General features: G+C 44.2%; 1 protein-coding gene across 9 annotated transcripts in view; it reads right to left on the bottom strand.

Moving 5' to 3' along the window:
• The window catches only part of MASP1 (MBL associated serine protease 1), a 67,007-nt gene that overhangs the window by 44,040 nt on the left and 3,608 nt on the right, over nt 1–19,359 (bottom strand). For 7 of the 9 annotated variants that reach the window (XM_069558184.1, XM_069558190.1, XM_069558199.1 and 4 more), the window contains exon 2: nt 15,867–16,098. In XM_069558184.1, coding sequence (XP_069414285.1) covers nt 15,867–16,098 — 232 coding nt within the window. Of the gene's footprint in view, nt 1–5,799; nt 5,926–15,866; nt 16,099–19,359 lie in introns of all 9 variants that reach the window. The other 2 variants (XM_069558245.1, XM_069558236.1) reach the window with 1 other exon arrangement.

The raw sequence follows: 19,359 nt of genomic DNA, 5'->3' as shown, positions 1-19,359 counted from the left end.
GCAAAGCTAAGGCAGGGCAGCAGAAAACTTGGTGAACTTTCTGTAAGACGACAGCTATGGCTTCGTTCCACGTGTCCATAAAGTGATCCCATCAGAGACTATCAGTGCATTGACATCCACCCAGTGACAAACTTGAAGCCGAGATGATTGCAGTGAATCATTCAAAGCCATTATCTAGTGAGTGGTGGCTTCAGGTTCACACTGCAGCTCTCTGATTCCCCAATCAGTGATGTCTCCTGATCCTTTAAGACACAAGGGGAGCAAAAATGACTGTCCACTACTATGTGATATCCCTTAAACGTGGAATCTAAAAAATAATATGAACTGATGAATATAACAAAAAAGAAACAGACTTGCAGATACAGAGAACTAACCAGTGGGTACCAGTAAGGGAGAGGGGAGGGTGGGGACAAGATAGGAGTAGGGGATTAAGAGGAAGGAGCTATTATGTATAAATAAGTAAGCTACAAGCACACATTTTACAACACAGGGAATATAGCTAATGTTTAATGACAACTATAAGTGAAATTTAACTTTTAAAAGTTGTGAATCACCATGTTGTACCCCTGTAACTTACATAATAATGTATAAAGAAGGTTGAATGCCAAAGGATTGATGCTTTTGAACCGTGGTGTTGGAGAAGACTCTTGAGAGTCCCTTGAACTGCAAGAGATCAAACTAGTTAACCCTAAAGGAAATTAACCATAAATATTCATTGCAAGGACTGATGCTGAAGCTGAAACTCCAATACTTTGGCCACCTCATGTGAAAAGCCAACTCTTTGGAAAAGACCCTGATGCTGGGAAAGATTGAAAGAAGGAGGAGAACAGGGTGACAGAGGATGAGGTGGTTGGAAGGCATCACCGATGCAATGGACATGAGTTTGAGCAAGCTCCAGGAGATGGTGAAGGACAGGGAGGCCTGGCGTGCTGCAGTTTTGGGGGTCGCAAAGAGTTGGACACGAGTGAGCGACTGAACTACAACTGTATATCAACTCTACCTCATTTTCTTTTTTTTCAAAAAGGCTGTGATATAAGTCCAAATACCTCAGAGATTTGCTGGTCAATGTTCCCAAGCTACATCCTTGAGCCCCTTTGACATCTTCTCTGGGCCCTTGAAGAGCTATTCAGGCTTAATTTAGGCAGATATTCAGAGAGTGTACTGATTGCCTTCAGAGGTCACATGGCTCCATTGACACCTTAATTTCAGACTTCTGGCCTCCAGAACTGTGACAGAAGAAATCGCTATATATTTATTTATAATTAAATGAATAAACCACTAGGTTAATGGTAATGTATTATGACAACCCTACAAATTGAAAATGGTCTGTAAATAGGTTTTCCCTCATTTGTAAAATAGTGAAAATAATAGTATTTTAAATCAGAGGACTTGGTGAACATATATGTAAACTATGAAGATAGTTATCTGAAATATGGTCAGCACTTAGTAAATCAGAGGGAAAAACAAGAGCACTAAGATTGAGCCTGGAGAAGGCAATGGCACCCCACTCCAGTACTCTTGCCTGGAAAATCCCATGGATGGAAGAGCCTGGAAGGCTGCAGTCCATGGGGTCGCTGAGGGTTGGACACAACTGAGCGACTTCACTTTCACTTTTCACTTTCACGCATTGGAGAAGGAAATGGCAACCCACTCCAGTGTTCTTGCCTGGAGAATCCCAGGGATGGGGGAGCCTGGTGGGCTGCCGTCTATGGGGTCGCACAGAGTCGCACGACTGAAGTGACTTAGCAGCAAGATTGAGCCAACTGAGGTGACATCTTTCTGGACTCCCAGATGAGTGGATTGTGGGTAATTTCACACATTTGAAGAAGAATTAAGAGATTGAAACCATTCCTGGAGGCCTTGTTTTCTGGTTCCACTCCTTCATTCCTAACCTCTCTGAAGCCAGCAACACAGACCTCTCTTTTCATGAGGTCCCAGATCACAGGTTAATGGGGTGGGAAGGGAACCGAGGGAGCCCTCGCCACATGGCCTCCTCATCTGACAGGTGGCACCTTAGGTCTCTTTAACTCTGCATTTTACAAGCTTCCTAACGGTCCTGGGAGGTGGGTGACATGGTGAAGATATTTTCCTAATTTTATATGAGCGGACCAGAGTAATTTAAAGGATCTCTGACAGCTTTCACCCACAAGAGAATAATAATAAGTCCAGAAACCTTCCCCTTACTTTCCTGGGTTTCAAAGGATTTCTCTAGGTGTGTGAATTTAGGCCAGTGTTTCAGTGACAGCTCTGGACCCAGAACTCCTGATTCCAGGGACTGGGCCAGGGGCAAAGCCCAATGTTACTACTTTACTCAGCTGCCCAAACTGCAGTTAAAGATCATGAAAGTGAAAGTGAAAGTCACTCAGTCATGTCCGACTCTTTGTGAGCCCATGAGCTATACAGTTCATGGAATTCTCCAGGTTGGAATACTGGGGTGGATAACCTTTCCTTTCTCCAGGGGATCTTCCCAATCCAGGGATCAAACCCAGGTCTCCCGTACTACAGGCAGATTCTTTCCCAGCTGAGCCACCAGGGAAGCCCAAAGACCATGAGAAGGAGCAAATTAAAAGTACCAGATGCTAGACAAGAACCTGGGACTAAAAAAAAAAAAGGAGATGTGTATATGTGTTGCATTTCAGAAGTTCTTGAAAGCCACGTAAGTAAAAAGAGCACAGCTGGTGTGGTTAAGACTCAAGTTGGCCATATTTGAGAGGGGCTGTAGGTTGTTGCTTCAGTCTTGACCGAGTAATTTGGCTATAAAATAATAATGATAATAATAATTAAAGTACTACTAGTAGTGCGTGCTTAGTCCCTTAGCTGTGTCCATCTCTTCGCAACTTTGTGGACTGTAGCCCAACAGGTTCCTCTGTCTATGGGATTATCCCAGCAAGAATACTGGAGTGGGTTACCATTTCCTCCTCCAGAGGATTTTCCTGACCTGGGGATCAAACCCACATCTCCTATGTCTCCTGCTTTTCTAGGCAGATTCTTTACCTGCTGAGCTATTGGGGAAGCCCACTAGCAGTAATAGTGGTAGTAGGAATAGAAATAATCCACCCCCACTTTCCATGTGGAATTTCCAGTTGACAGGGCATTTTCAACCATCTTTAGGTAGTCTTGTAGTGAATGCACTTCAGGTAGACAGCAGTTTCCAAACCAGACCAGTGACATGAATCTCCAAGTTCACATAGCCTGGGAGTAGTCCACCTAAGACAAAACCTAAATGTCCTGACATGAGTCAGCCCTGGTTCAATAACTGGAATCACAAGACCATAGCAGATCAGAGATAGAAAGGATATTAAAGGCTATCTTTTTCTTCTCTTAGATGAGGAAACTGAGCTCAAAGAAGTAAAGTACCTGGTTGAAAGTCACATGGCCACATAATGGTGAAGCCACTGTCAAGGCCCAGCTCTATGGAGAGTCCCAGTAAAGTGTTTTTATGTATTTGTTAGTTCAAGTAAGAACCTCTTAACTGAGCTGGGGGAATGCCCTAACCCTAGCAAGATATGTACTATGCACATACAAATACTGGACATCAATACTGGACGCCACTAACAGTGTGAGGGCCTAGACCCGCTGGCAGGTCCTTGGAATCCAGGAATTCCACTGCTACCAGGAAGGATTGCCCATTTGCCAGGAGGGCCCTGGGCAGAAAAGGAGATGGTCTCCAGGCAGCAGAGCATGGGGAGAAGAAAGAGCTGGCTGGGGAGGAGTAACCTCCAGCGTGGGAAGCAGGCATCCCGCAGGTGGGAAACTGGTGGTGCCTGGCATCTCAGTGTGGCAGGGCTGGGGGTGTGGGATGAAGCGTCTGGGAGTCATGGCTGGGAAGGGGGGCCAGGAAGGACTTTACCCTCATTGGCCTAGGCTCTCCACACACCGCTTCTGTGACTTCAGAGACAGGCCTATTCACATGCAAATCTCCTTTGGGACTGGGAGGCTGAGCCCCAAGTGGTTCAGGGGCAGGAAAATAGCCTGGGGACAGGCAAAAACAAAGCCTTGTTGTGTTCTTCTGTGGCAGAGGCAGCCTGGCTCCAAGTCAGTCGCAGTCAGCACTGGGGTGAAAGCAGTGATTAAATAAGTGCCTAGCAGAGAGAAGGGATCTGCCGCGGGCCAGCGTCGCCAGGCACTTTCCAGGAATGTGTGAGCTGGTGTGTCCCTCTGATATCGCCTGGGACTCTGCCCTGCACCGTCTGAAAGTGCATCCTCAAATCTTCGCAGGGAAAATTTTAAGGTCCCTGGAATAGGGACCTAATGACCTGGGTTCTGGCCACCACCCTACCACTCATATGTGTTATTTCAACCTCTCCCCAGCATGTGCCCTGGAGCTGGCTTGTATCAACCTATAGGGACCAGCTGTCACTTCTCAGGGATTTTTGCTATGCTTTTGTTAGACACAGCCATTATGAAAGATTCAGTTTTATAAACTTACAGTTAAATAAATTATATTAAAAAGAAATAAATTATGTAAAAACTCATCACCTCCGAACAATTCTAAAATTTTACCATTATCTCTGCAGTTGAGTTTACTTACTTCTAGAATACTGGAGTGATGAAGAGTGGGCTCCTGTCTGCCCTCCTAGTCCACCCCCAGTCCAGATCCAGTTGCTGATTATGATAAGGACCCTACTGGGTTCCGGCTCAGTTTTACAAACATACTAGGTGGAACTTCCTTCTATCCTCTAAGAGTCAGGAGGTCAAATGACACATGGGCAGAAAAGCAGCTAGTAAAGTCTGCCATTGCCTGTGAGCATTCAGCAGGGCCTTTATTTCCCAGGCCCCGTGGCAATCCAGCTCCCATCTATACCTCTGTCTTCATCTTCTACCCTTCTCCCTTGTGCTCCAGCCACACAACCTTCCTTGAAAGTGAAAGTCACTCAGTTGTGTCCAACTCTCTGCAAGCCCATGGACTATATAGTCCATGGAATTCTCCAGGCCAGAATACTGGAGTGGGTAGCCTTTCCTTTCTCCGGGGGATCTTCCCAACCCAGGGATCGAACCCAGGTCTCCCACATTGCAGGAGGATTCTTTACCAGCTGAGCCACAAGGGAAGCCCAAGAATACTGGAGTGGGTAGCCTATTCCTTCTCCAGTGGATCTTCCCGACTCAGGAATCGAACTGGGGTCTCCTGCATTGCAGGCAGATTCTTTACCAACTGAGATATCAGGGAAGCCAGCCTTCCTTGCCATTCTTCAAATACACTAGGCATTTTCCCTCTAAAGTCTTGGCTGTTCTCTAGTTGAGAGCTTTTCCCTGAAAGCCACATGGCCGACTTCCTCTGTCTCTTCATCTTTGCTCAAATGTCACCCTTTCATCTAGGACTGCCTTGACCAACACATTTCAATCGTAACACCCACACTTCTTTACCCTGCTCTATTTCATTTCTTTGCCTATTACCTTACTGGTGGTGGTGGTGGTTTAATTGCTAATTAAGGTCCAACTCTTCCTGACCCCATGGACTATATAGCCCACCAGGCTCCTCTGTCCATGGAATTTCCCAGGCAAGAATATTAGAGTTGGGTTGCCATTTCCTTTTCCATATCTTACTACTCATTATATAATTAGCTTTGAATTTTGTTTAGCGTTTATTGTCTGTTCCCCCCAGTGTAATGTAAGCAGTGCCAATAAACTTTTCTGTCTTAATTACTGCTATACTCCAAGTGCTAGTAAATGGTAGGCATTCAATGAAGATTTATTGAATAAATGAATACTTCCCATTCCCTTCTTGTATGAGCACACCAAAGTAAATTCACGCTCTGCTTTGTACTAAGGTGTGTCTGAGAGCAGCCTGTGTACACTTACACCCACAGATTTGCACACCAGGGCACTCCAGAGCATTCCACCTCTCTCTTGCGCACATTCTCTGCCTCAGAGCTGGGACCGTCCTCCTGTTTTTCATCACTCCCAAGGCTGTGCCGCTTGCATCTCCTGCATAAAATAAGCCTTTATCACACTGTTTCTGAAGCTCATTTTCACTTCTTGATTGTTCTGAATCAACTAGAATGGATTTGGGAACTGGGTATCTCTGGAGTGGAGGAATTCCACTAGGGAATACCATTGAAATTCATGAGAAACTTTTGCTCATTCTTCTTTTCCTTCAGAAGCAAGGCTTCCTGTCTACTCCCAGAGAATGAGCAGAGCTGCATCATAGTTGAAGGTCGAGGGCATGTTCAGAGTAAACACAGAGCACTGTACAGAAATTAGGAGCTGGGGGTCAGAGGACTCAGTCTTGGAGCAGGGCCATGGGAGGGACTTATCTCAATTATGCAGCAGGATGCAGACTGACCCAGCGAGGCTTGGGAAAGGAGAATCAGGACTGGAAGGACTGGGAGAGGCGAGCCAGTCCAATTTCCTCATTGAGCAGATGGAGAAACTGAGGCTGAGAACAGACAGGTGACTTGGCAATGTCTCAGCAGGAGTCAGTGGCTCATCTGTAAACCAGAGCCCTTTCCTTTATGCTCACCACCAGGAGACCCATGCTTTTTCCTGTTCTGCCCCACACTACAAGAAACAAACACAGACACAGGCCCTGAGCTCATGAGGCTGACGGTCCATGCAATGACCTTGAGTTTACTATTAGAACTTGTGTACCGCAAACAGATAAATCAAACACTTTCCATCCTTCATAGCACAGACTCCATTTCCTCTTATTTTTATAAAATATTTTTTTCCTCACAAAGTCAGGATAAGAGAAAAAATTCTTTAACAAAGTTATGACCAACCTAGATAGCATATTCAAAAGCAGAGACGTTACTTTGCCGACTAAGGTCCGTCTAGTCAAGGCTATGGTTTTTCCTGTGGTTATGTATGGATGTGAGAGTTGGACTGTGAAGGCTGAGTGCTGAAGAACTGATGCTTTTGAACTGTGGTGTTGGAGAAGACTCTTGAGAGTCCCTTGGACTGCAAGGAGATCCAACCAGTCCATTCTGAAGGAGATCAGCTCTGGGATTTCTTTGGAGGGAATGATGCTAAAGCTAAAACTCCAGTACTTTGGCCACCTCATGTGAAGAGTTGACTCATTGGAAATGACTCTGATGCTGGGAGGGATTGGGGGCAGGAGAAGGGGACGACAGAGGATGAGATGGCTGGATGGCATCACTGACTCAATGGACGTGAGTCTGAGTGTACTCCGGGAGTTGGTGATGGACAGGGAGGCCTGGTGTGCTGTGATTCATGGGGTCTCAAAGAGTCGGACATGACTGAGCGACTGAACTGAACTGAGACAACACAGGGGCCCTCAAGGTCCCACAGTTTTACACAATTTTACTAAATTTCTCTTATAACTCAGGAAGCATATACAAAATCCTGATACTCCATTCACGATAAAACCTGTTCTGAGAAGGGCCAAACAGAGAGACTCAATGTTAACTTGGGAGTAAGAAGACCAGGGATTGAGACCTGGCTTTGCTATAAAGTCCTAGACGAATGCACTTAAGCTCTTGATGCTCAGCGTCCTTTCCTGTAAATTAGGTGTAATAATTCTGACTCTCCCTAGTCCATGAGCATCAAAGAAGGTAACAGATTAGAAAGTGCTGTGAAATGAAGATATCTCCTGCCATAACAATAAACAGGAAATATCATAGCCATTGTTGATTTCTGGCCTCCGAATGTGAATGAGGGCTCCCAAAACTGGCATCCAACAGATGCTGTCAACCCTCTACCATGATTGCTAAGGAGCTGGGGGAATGCAAGAAGCAGCCATCTGCCACTCTTTAAGGTGAACAACAAAACAGGGTTTGTGCTGCCCACACCCCATACACCCCCTCCCCGCCCCCGCCAGAGCAGAGGTGCATATGAAGGGAACGAATTCACTGAGCCCAGAAGCTTGTATCTTCCCAGACACAGAACACTAAATTCCTTAGCTTGAAATCTGATCTTTGATGTTCAGATTGTCTGTTCTGTTTGTTGCAAACCAGTATATAGTTGGACTCCCCCTCTGTCCTCCTTGGAACAGTTTTCTCAGAGCTACTGGGGCTTGGAGTACTAAACATTCCCACCAAAGAAAACAGCTCTCTACTTTCAGGTTGTAACTATATTTTTTAGTTGACATTGCCATACACTTGTGTCACTACAAGGTGAACACACAACAGAAATAAACAGCCTCTTGCATTTGATCAGTCCATTCAAAGTACTTTCCCATAATTGAGAAACTCAGTGACTTGAGCAAGGTCATAGGCAACCAGTTAGTGTTAGAGGAGATGAGGAAGCTGACACTCACTGAGCATCCAGTAATATCAGCTGGCGCTTCAGTACTCACACCCTTGCCATCATCACCACTGAAATAATACTTACTGAGCTCATTCCATAGGCACTGGACACATGCAGATACAGCATTTGCCTCACTTGGCATTCACAATAATAAGCCCAGGAGACAGGCATTATTGTTATCCCTATTTTTCCATAAGTAGTGGAGATAGGACCTGACTCTAGGTCTGACTGGCTCTAGACCCTGATGTCCAAACCATTGAAAATGTTTGCCTTTTCACAGTATTGATTCCACTCACAGCTATCATTTCGCTTAAATCCTCATATAACCTTCGAGGAAGGTATTGCATTATTGTCTTTTTTTTTTGTATAATCACAAAACCAATGCTTAGGGAGATCAAGGCATTTAGGGAATTGTTATATAGAAATTGTTAAATTCTTATTTATCCTTCAAGACTTATCTCAAACATCAACCATTTCCAAAGCCTTTTTTGAACCTCCAGAAATGACCACTTTACAGCATATATACTGCCTCACACTCTTGTGTTCCTCTTCCCAGCTTTAGCTTATTAATTATATACTTGTCTCATGATATACTATTGTGAGTTCCTGTAGGGCAGGTACTGTTTTACTCATCATCATGGGCCCCGTCCTTGGTGGAGTGTCCAACTTACAGTAGGATTTCAATAGAATTCTTGGACTTCATTCCATAGACAGTGGGGAGCCGTTGAAAGGTTTTGAGGATGGCACAATCAAAGCATGTTTAAGAACATCTCTCTGGACACGTGTATCGGCGGATCGGACGGGGAGAGACTGACCGCTGGCAGACATTTAGGAGGCTGTTATAATAAACTAGGTGAGAACAACAAGAATTGGAACTAAGGGGCTAAAGTGAAGAGAATGGGAAAAAAATGTTGAAAATATCAAGAATATAAGATTAAGGGGAGAAAAAATGGTGTTACATCATAAGAGCATTTAACAGTTGCCAGTTGAGTTGTATGCATTCAACAGGAGAAGGAAAAAGAGAGAAAGAGAATGAAAGCCAAATGTGGGGTTTTAATCTCCTTTTCCAATGGACAGATGCCATGAAGTGAACTTGAAAATAGGATGTGTGAATCTGCTGTTCCCTTGGTGGTTCTGATTTCTGAGTACCTTTTGCAGTAAGTATAGCTCCAGGGCTCCTTTCTCAGCATAAATCAGTTACTTCACCTGATGCTCAATTAAAGGAACCATAATTGGTTGCATTTCTGAAAAAAAGTCTCTTCTGGACATTCTAAAAGACAGTGCCCTAGTGTATTTAAGAGATTAAGTTTGATTATAGACAACACTTGCCTTCAGTTCAGTTCAGTCACTCAGTTGTGCCCGACTCTTTGCGACCCCATGAACTGCAGCATGCCAGGCCTCTCTGTCCATCACCAAGTCCAGGAGCTTACCCAAACTCATGTCCATTGAGTAGGTGATGTCATCCAACCATCTCATCCTCTGTCATCCCCTTCTCCTCCTGCCCTCAATCTTTCCTGGCATCAGGGTCTTTTCAAATGAGTCAGCTCTTCGCATTAGATGGCCAAAGTATTGGAGTTTCAGTTTCAGCATCAGTCCTTCCAATGAATCATTCAGGACTGATTTCCTTTAGGATGGACTCGTTGGATCGCCTTGCTGTCCAAGGGACTCTCAAGAGTCTTCTCCAACACCACAGTTCAAAAGCATCAATTCTTCGGCGCTCAACTTTCTTTATAGTCCAACTCTCACATCCGTACAACACTTGCATTACATTACACTTCAAAGCCTAAGCATCCATATGATGGGGGATTTCACTGTGACTTAATATTTTTAAAGGAAAAAAGACTGAATGTTTTGAGATATAAATTCTGGTCCCAGTGTGACCTTGGCCCAAGAATTGCCCTTCCCTGGGCTTCAGCGTGATGATCATGAAGTTGAACCATGATTCCTGGGGTCTTTGATACATAGAATATCAGGGCTAGATGAGCCTTAGAGACCATGTGGCTCAACTCCCTGTTTGTGAGAGAGGAATCCCTTGCCCAGGGTCTCTTAGTTATAGAGAATGGCCACAAGAATCCAGGCCTCCTGTTGCCTGGCCCATGTCTGTGCTCTGCCCCTGGCCTGCGGCATTAACCAGATGTGACTCCTACGCCTGTCTGTGCACTGCAGGAGTCCATACATTGCAGCCGCATTCCAAAGAGGCAAATACTGTCGTGCAGATGCTCATGAGCCTTGAAGACCAAGGACTGCAGGAGATTAGTCTGGAGAGGAATTTTCATAAAGTGTGAGTATCTGGACCACAGCCTCGGGGTCCTGCTCTTCTTCAAGCTGCTGATGTGCAGTGTCAGCAATTCTGTCATCATGACCTTGATGGGCCAGGATGGGAAGGGCAGTCTGTGGAACTGTGGCTGGGCAGAAAGGATTCCTGTGAACTGGAGGGTCCTTTAAACCCACTCCCAGGCCTGCCAGGGGAATTCAGTCACAGAGTGAAAGATCCTCAGGACAGGAGTATTATTTCACTGGAAGGAAATGTGTGATATGCAAAGTTCCTTGGGAAAAAAAAAAAAAACAGCACTAGAATGATATATTTACAAGTTCTCTTTAAATGACATGTCACTAAGGCAACTCCAGCAGACTATGGTCTCTTACCGGAGTGCTGGAACTTGGAGAAGTGGCTGTTGTACCATATTATTACTATTTTCTGGCATTATCCTACCTACGATAATGAGGATTTAGTGAGGTCATCTGGACAGCCCTGGAAAGGAGAATTAAGATTAAAAGCCTGGAATTTTAGGGACCTTAGGGATCATCTCATCTCACTCTTCACGGAACAAATGAAAGAACAAAATTTTGTAAAGGGATATTGACTTATCTAAGGGTGATAAAGCCAGCATGCTCATGCTTCATTCAGACGAGAAGGGAAGAGCCTCTTTCTCATTCATAGCCAGAAAACCCACATATCCTGGGGGTAGAGGGTTAGGAAGAGTATGCAATTTGAAAAATTCAGTGGGTTTCAACTATATGTGGAAGACTTCTGGGTTTGAAATTTCTGAGTTCTCAGATGGAAATACTAGTCTTGTACCTGAATTGAGGACTTAGGGAGTATTTAAGCTGTAATTGGGGCTTCCCAGTTGGGCTTCCCTGATAGTTCAATTGGTAAAGAATCCTCCTGCAATGCAGGAGACCCTGGTTCAGTTCCTGAGTCGGGAAGATCCACTGGAGAAGGGATGAGCTACACACTCTAGTATTCTTGGACTTCCCTTGTGGCTCAGCTGGTAAAGAATCTACTCACAATACGGGAGACCTGAGTCTAATCCCTGGGTTGGAAAGATCCCCTGGAGAAGGGAAAGGCTACCCACTCCAGTATTCTGGCCTGGAGAATTCCATGGACTGTATAGTTGATGAGGTCTCAAAGAGTCGGACACGACTGAGCGACCTTCACTTTCACTTTCAGGTAGCACTAGTCATAGAGAACCTGCCTGCTAGTGCAGGAGATGTAAGAGACAAGGGTTCAATCCCTGAGTTGGGAAGATCCCTTAGAGGACGGCAGGGCAACCCACTCCAGTATTCTTGCCTGGGAAATCCCATGGACAGAAGTGCCTGGAGAGCTACAATCCATAGAGTTGCAAAGAGTCTGATACAACTGAAGCAACCTAAAATGTGCCCACGCATGCACACAAACTGTAATTCCTACAAGCTGTGACCTTCAGGGGGACCAAGGAGACTAAATGACCAGAGTGAGCTTCTGAGCCACCTTCAGCCCCAACAGCCCCACTTCTGTTTCCTGAATCAGTACTACTAGAAGATTTCTAAGGAGAAAAATGTCCACTGGGGAGAAAGTATTTGAAAAACAATAACAACAATGTGGGTCTAAGTGGGTCTCCAGTGGCCCTCTGCAGTCTGACATCCCATAAGTTCTTGAGTCTAGGAGGGGAACTCTGCCAGGGGTGTGTGAGCAAGGGCACTGGGCCTGTCTCCACGTGAGCATCAGTTGACAGCCGATCAGGGTGCAGTGTCCTGTGAAGAAAGGCCTACTCAGGCCCCATGGCTGCTAAAACCTCTGAAGAGGGGCCAGTGATGGTGCTGGACAGCATTCTGGAAGGAAGTGAGCTGTGCAAGCCCGAGGAAAGAAATACCTCTCTGTCCAATATGTTAATCTCTTCTTCTAAAGAAATTGGGAAACTGTCGGGTACTTCAGATTGGTGGCTCAAACTCTGTGTTGTCTCACCTAGACTGATTCTTTGCTATGCTCAGAGGTCTAATTTTGGAGCAGAGAGTGCTAAAAGATTGTCTTGTCCACTCCAGATCATTTGGGATTTAGTGGCAGATCTGGGGCCAGGACAGGAAGTTCCCAAACTCCAGGCAAGGACCCAGAGCATGCTGCCCTTCCAGAGGGCCTAGTCCCATCTCCTTGAATTTTCAGGAAGGTGCCATATCACCCTGGATAGAAATCATCAATTAACTTCCAAAATATTCTCCAGCCAGAAAAGCCAAGCTTTGGGTCTAAATGTACTCCAGTGTCCCTAAGTCAGGGTCAGAAGAGGTCTTCATATTCTACTGCGGCCCTTGAAAAGTACAGTGTGTGTGTGTGTGTGTGTGTGTGTGTGTGTTTCCATTACAAAATAGCCAATGTCAAATCCTTAATCTATCTTGTCAGGAGAATCCACTTATTTGGGAGCAATGGAATGGGTTGCGTCCTCTAGTGTGTGTTTATCATCTTGGTGATGGAGTCCCGGGCCGTGCTGTGCTTAGTCACTCACTTGTGTTCTACTCTTTGCGACCCCATGGACTACAGGCCACCAGGCTCCTCTGTCCATGGGGATTCTCCAGGCAAGAATACTGGAATGTGTTGACATGCCCTCCTCCAGGGGGTTTTCCCAATCCAGAGATCGAACCCAGGCCTCCTGTACTAAAGGCAGATTCTTTACCAGCTGAGCCACCAGGAAAGCCCCAAAGGTGTCCTAACAAGGTCAGACTTGACCTCTGTCTCAATAAGGGGAAAAGTTGTTAGAAAAAAAAATTGCAAATGAATTGAGAGTGAATTCTTGCAGTGGAGGGATGGGAAATAATGAAAAAAAGTCATTGTCACAGCTAAAGAAAAAAAAAATTGCCATTTCTGTGATCTTGAGGCCTCAACTACTAATAAAGGCAAATGTTTCCACTGGCAAAATTTCTAGATGTTTGACATGTTTGAAAGTAGATAAAAAGCAGTTAGGAAGTTCACATCTAGCCTTGTCTAAATCAATGGAATTTACTCTCGTATTAAGCCAATGTTTGGTCATTTTCCTTCTGCTAAGTTTGCTCTCCAACCTAAATATCTGAGAATACAATGGTGGTACAGCCAGCATTAGCTAGGGGAATGGGCTGGGGGATTCTGCTAACCAAATGCCCCTTACCCATAGTACATCTGGGATCCTGGAGTTTGGTTCTTCCAGAGGCTAGATTATATCTTAGAAGACATAACTATCCTGTTTGTTGGAAATTTCAGTTTACTATGATGAACACTTAGGGCCTTGGTGAATATTCCCTGTTTGATCCTTGTGACTCTGAGAAGTTGGCTCCATTTGTAATGGATTTATAGAAGCTGTATTCGGTCTAGATTACCAAGCCACATCATCTCTGAGAGCAGATAGTTTCAACATTTCTCATTCTTTCTTTGTCAATCTTTTATCATCATTACTCTTTTCCACCTGGTGCAATGGCTCTTTTTCTAGGATCAGCTCTTTCGCTAATGGGCTAGATTTCTGGGTCCTTAAATTCTCACAGTTCCTAGCACAGGACGTTCAAAGATGGGCAGCAGGACAGAGAGCAGTGGTTCTCACATGTGGAGCTTTTGCTCCTCTGGGGCTGTTGATAACTGCTGGAGGCATTTTTGGTTGTCACAACTGGAATGCGAGTGCTATTGACATCCAGTAAGTGAAGCCAGGGATGCTGCTAAAAATCCTATAATTTGCAGAATAGCTTTCTTCGGCAAATACTTATCTGGCTCAAAATGTCAATAGTGCTAAAACTGAAAAACTGTGCCATGGAGGACCAATTTTAGAAAGTTTTCAGTCACAGAAAACTTGCTTGAAATGGGATACTTGATGCATATCCAACATATGTAATCAGCAACACTCACCATTCAAAATGAGTTAATCAGGGTAGGAGTTCACAGCCCCAGTTACCAGGCTTCCCCGGCCCCCACCCCAGTGCTCTTGTCAACCTCTGAAGTATCCTAGGGCTCAGTGGAGTACAGCTTGTGAGCAGTTTGGCGGAGCCAAAAGAAGGAAGTACTGAAAGTCATAAGACATGGATTTGGAATCTTGATCCATCATTTACTAGCTGTACAATCTTAGATGAGTTGCTTCACCTTCTTGGGGTTGTGTCTTTGCCTGTAAATGGGATAGTAATACCTATCTCATAGGATTGTTTTAAAGGTTGAATGAGATTATAAGTGTAAGCATCTTGCCAACTCACTTCTTTGCTGGGGAAGTGAGCAAAGTGGTATTAACATCCTGGTTAATACCAGGTTAATTCTTACTGAATTATGGCTGTACAAAAATGAAACTATACTAATACCAAAAATATAGGAAGTCTATGCTCAGTTCAGTTCAATTCAGTTCAGTCGCTCAGTCGTGTCCGACTCTTTGCGACCCCATGAATCTCAGGATGCCAGGCCTCCCTGTCCATCACCAACTCCCGGAGTTCACTCAGACTTGTGTCCATAGAGTCAGTGATGCCATCCAGCCATCTCATCCTCTGTCGTCCCCTTCTTCTCCTACCCCCAATCCCTCCCAGCATCAAAGTCTTTTCCAATGAGTCAACTCTTCGCATGAGGTGGCCAAAGTACTGGAGTTTCAGCTTTAGTGGTTTAATAAGAGCTTCTTCCAGGAAGCCAGAGAGAGGTTATAAGTAGGTTTTAAGCTAGGTCTTCACCTCTTTTTGAACCAGATACAACTGTAATATATGTCATCTCTCAGAAGTACTTTGACCTGTTTTAGCTCCACTGTTAAAAGAGAACAGCTTCATATCTATGGCATTGCTATGGGTACTTTCTAAATTCTGAGAAATTGTTTGATGCTGTAATCATTTCCTGCTCCTCTTCCCTTTGTTTTTTATATCCATCGTCACTTCCATCTTCTGTTGCCTATACTCTTTGTTGATAAAATCTAAACTCTTTAGCATTACATTCAAAGCCCTTCAGGATCTCACTCCAATCAACCTTCCAACCTCACCTCTTATTTCCCCTGTGACATACTCTATACTTCTCATTATCTTGATCATTACCTAGAGAACTGGACAATGCTTTCTAATGCCTCAGCTTTGGATATAATGATAGCTTACTCTGGAGTCTCTTTAGCTTGTTGAACTAAAGGTGACATTGGAGCAGAGGTTAGCAGAAATGTTAGACTTTGAGAACAGAAAGGAAAAGGGAAGGCTGTATTTGAGTAACACTTTGCCAATTTCATCTTCCCTTAAGATCTTTTCTAGGTCTTCCTACTCAACCTGCTCCTAGTGTACCACCCGCAACCTTCATTTATCATGCTATGATATTGTATGTCTCCCTCACTGGACTGCCAGCCTGGGGGGCAAACACAGCATCTAATTCATCTAGGTTCCTCTAACTCCCAGCAGATCCTCCAGTAGAGAACCTGCCACGGTAAGGGAACGTCAGATCTCACCTTCACATAGTCGTATTCACAAAGGTAGGAAGATTCCAAGTTGAAGTGCATGAAGTAGAGCTTGATTCGAAATCCCTCGGGGACAGTGATATTCCAAGTCACCTCTGAATCACTTGGATAGGCGTCCGGATAGCCAGGAGACTGGATCTGGCCAAACATATTGTTAAGCTCCACAATGTGGGCTGAGGCCTTCAACAAGGAGAAGCACAGCGCATGAGAGAGAAGGAGCCACCTGAAAGACAGGAATGGATTCACGCACACTCAGATAGCGGTCCTTGTCGTTTAACTAAATCAACAGCCAGGAGGCCAAGTTTGCAGCATACCACTGACTTGCTGTAATTATTTTTCCCTTATGGGCCTTGCTTATCCACTGTATAATACTGAAGGATAGTAACTTGATTTCTAAGGTTACTCCCAGTTGTGCTCTTTTAAAGATTCAATAATAGTATTAAACTTTCCCAGAAAATATCATATTTGGGACTCTGAGACATATTGCTATTTGGTTTAAAACATAAATTTCATAGTTAAGTAAAAGCTGATATAATTTCTTCAGCTCAGCTTATTTTAAGAATCATAAACTCTTGATTCAGTTTCCTAAAAAGTAAGTAATAGTAAGATGGAAATATTGAGATAAGGCTTGTACTCAATGATGGGATCTGCAGTACCTTAAACAAATTAAACAAAATTAATCAAGAAATATAAAATTTTGAATTAAGAAGAAATTACCAAAAGAAGTTGTTTTCCCCCCTCTTTGACAAGTGTTCTTATTAAAGGATAAAAAACTTACAATCTATTTCCAGTTGTAGGAATCCAAGATATTAGACTGTTAAGAGTTGCATAAGGGGCATGGGAAATTCAACTAAAACTTACAGAACACACCCAAGTGGCTGATGCAATAGAGGCAGAATGTCCAAGGCTTGCCAAAAACCTAATGGTCAATGTACAGCACAACCAAGGCATCCAATAGACTGTTCCCCTGCAAGACTCAAAGACCTTGAACTCAAACATCTCAAACCTGGCTCATCAATTTTCCCCTAAATCTTATGCTGATTCCTATGTTTTGGAAACCCTTCTGTTTCTCCTCAGTCAATTAATTTAAATGTTCTTATCCAGACTATTGCTACTGAATCCTAACTGATTTCCTTGGCCCCCATTTCATACCATTTAGCAATCTTCTGCCAAATTTGATTTTCTAAAACACAGACGTGTCCATGTGGCTTCACTGTGCCTGCAGGGCAAAGCATCTGCTACTGGGCTGGCTGATGAGCCCTTTTTGATCTAGCGCTGATTTGCTTCATCTCATACCAGCCTGAGGCAGATCATTCTGGAAGCATGCCACACCCATCCAGGCCTCAACTCCATCACACATGCCCCACTCATTCCTCACCTGGTCATCTCATTTATCCTCCACCTTCCAACTCAAAGCTTCCCAGGATACCATGGAATATCCTTCACTCCAGATTGCAGCTCCCTGTACATGCTTCCAATTAGAGCAATGCTTTAGGCACAGCCCTGAAGTTAGGTGTATTTGGGTTCAAATCCCAGTTCACTTCCTTACTGGCTGTGAAATCTTGGGGAATTAGTCTCTGAATTTAGGTTTCCTCAAATGTAAAGTGAAGATTATAGTCTTTAATTTACACAGCTCACGTGAATATTAAGGATGATGTATGTAAAGGGCCCAATATAAAGCCTGGTATATAATAGATGATGAATGAATGAATGAGGTAAAGCACGAATGTGGGGGCCACAGCGTTATTAATATATAGTCTAAAAAGTAAGTTCTGGGGAATTATACCAGCATTTTAACATTAATAGTTAGAATTTGGCTAATTGGAAAGCTGTTTCTCCTAACCTACCCCTCCCTGCCCAGTAAAAAGATACATATATGTGTCTACATGCATATATATGAATTTTTGAGTGTATAAACACAATGAGATAACCACAATGAAATTATCTATCTATTTTATATAATATTTACATAAAAGGTAAATACATAACTGCAAAAAGGCCTAGAAGGGTATCACTGGGGTATTAACAGAGAAGGCAATGGCACTCCACTCCATTACTCTTGCCTGGAAAATCCCATAGACAGAGGAGCCTGGTAGGCTGTAGTCTGTGGGGTCGCGAAGAGTTGGACACGACTGAGTGACTTCCCTTTCACTTTTCACTTTCATGCATTGGAGAAGGAAACGGCAACCCGCTCCAGTGTTCTTGCCTGGAGAATCCCAGGGATGGGGGAGCCTGGTGGGCTGCCGTCTCTGGGGTCGCACAGAGTCGGACACGACTGAAGCGACTTAGCAGCAGCAGGGGTATTAACAGTGGTTATCTCTGAAGTGGTAATATAAAATTACACTCAATAAAAATGAGTGCTTTCAATTTTACTTTTGTGTATGTAAAATGTTCAAATGTGTCCAGAAGGACCTTGTGCTATTTTTTCAATTAAGAAAAATAGAGGTAAATTTTTTCCCAAGGCCCCTACAATAGCAACACAGGAGATGCAACTAAGGAAACAAAATGTTTTCATGCAATTGCCAGGGTCAATATTTTTATAAGCCAATCTGTGGAGGAAGGGCCTCTAAGGCAGAGAGAAAGGCAGGCTTGGGTCCAAGCTCTCTGATGAAGTAGTAGGAAAGGTAAGTTTGAAAACTCTGGCTTGCAGGGGTCAGGCAGCCCTACTTTGAAATGAGGAAATTTACTGATATTTCCAACCTGCGCTGGAAATTCTGGTTAAGTGCCTCTTGAGCAGGGGAGGGCACTAGTCTTGGGTTGGAAGAGCAGGATTCCAGTCCAGACTTTTACTTCATTCATCTAACCCATCTTGGGGAAGTCATATAAGGTTTCCCTCTCAACTTCTTCATTCATTAAGTGTCATAGTAATGACACCCCCCGAGGCTGCTGTCACAGTAAAGGAGGATTGGAGAGTAAGTACTTTGTCGACTGTCCAGCCCTAGTTAAACATTAGTTACTATTACCCCATCAGGCGGCTTCCCGAAAAGCAGGGGTTAGGAATGAGCTTTGGTTCCTAGACTGGACTTCCCTGCAATAGCAACAGATTATGCAAGGCTGAAAGGTCAGCTTTCTCCACTTCTGCTTTTTTCACACCACATGGAGGAGACCCTGAGCTTCCTGCTGCTAGTTCTGTCATGGGCTGGCCCAGGTGGATGGCTCCATCTATCCTCAGAGGCCTCAGACCACGTGTAGTAGGCAACTGGTCAGCGTAGGAGGAAGGCCTGTGAAGCACTCTGTTCTATTTTGTTTGCATTTCAAAACAGTTTCAAACATATGAAACAAATCTCTCTTTTCACATAATAAGCCTGAGCATATGCTCACTTGCTTGCTTGCGGGGCTGCAAATCAAAGAATGTAAGTGGCGGCTTCCATTCCCCATCACGCTCTCTGAGTGTTTTTGGCTTCTTATCCACCAGGCACCGGCTGTACAAATTCTGACACCTGCTATCTATTCTCCAACTAATCAAAAAGTTTAGTTACGTTTG

Source organism: Ovis canadensis, chromosome 1 (assembly GCF_042477335.2).
Source record: "Ovis canadensis isolate MfBH-ARS-UI-01 breed Bighorn chromosome 1, ARS-UI_OviCan_v2, whole genome shotgun sequence".
Taxonomy (NCBI): domain Eukaryota; kingdom Metazoa; phylum Chordata; class Mammalia; order Artiodactyla; family Bovidae; genus Ovis; species Ovis canadensis.
The sequence above is the reverse complement of the archived record's forward strand: the minus strand, read 5'-3'. Positions and strand labels throughout refer to the sequence as shown.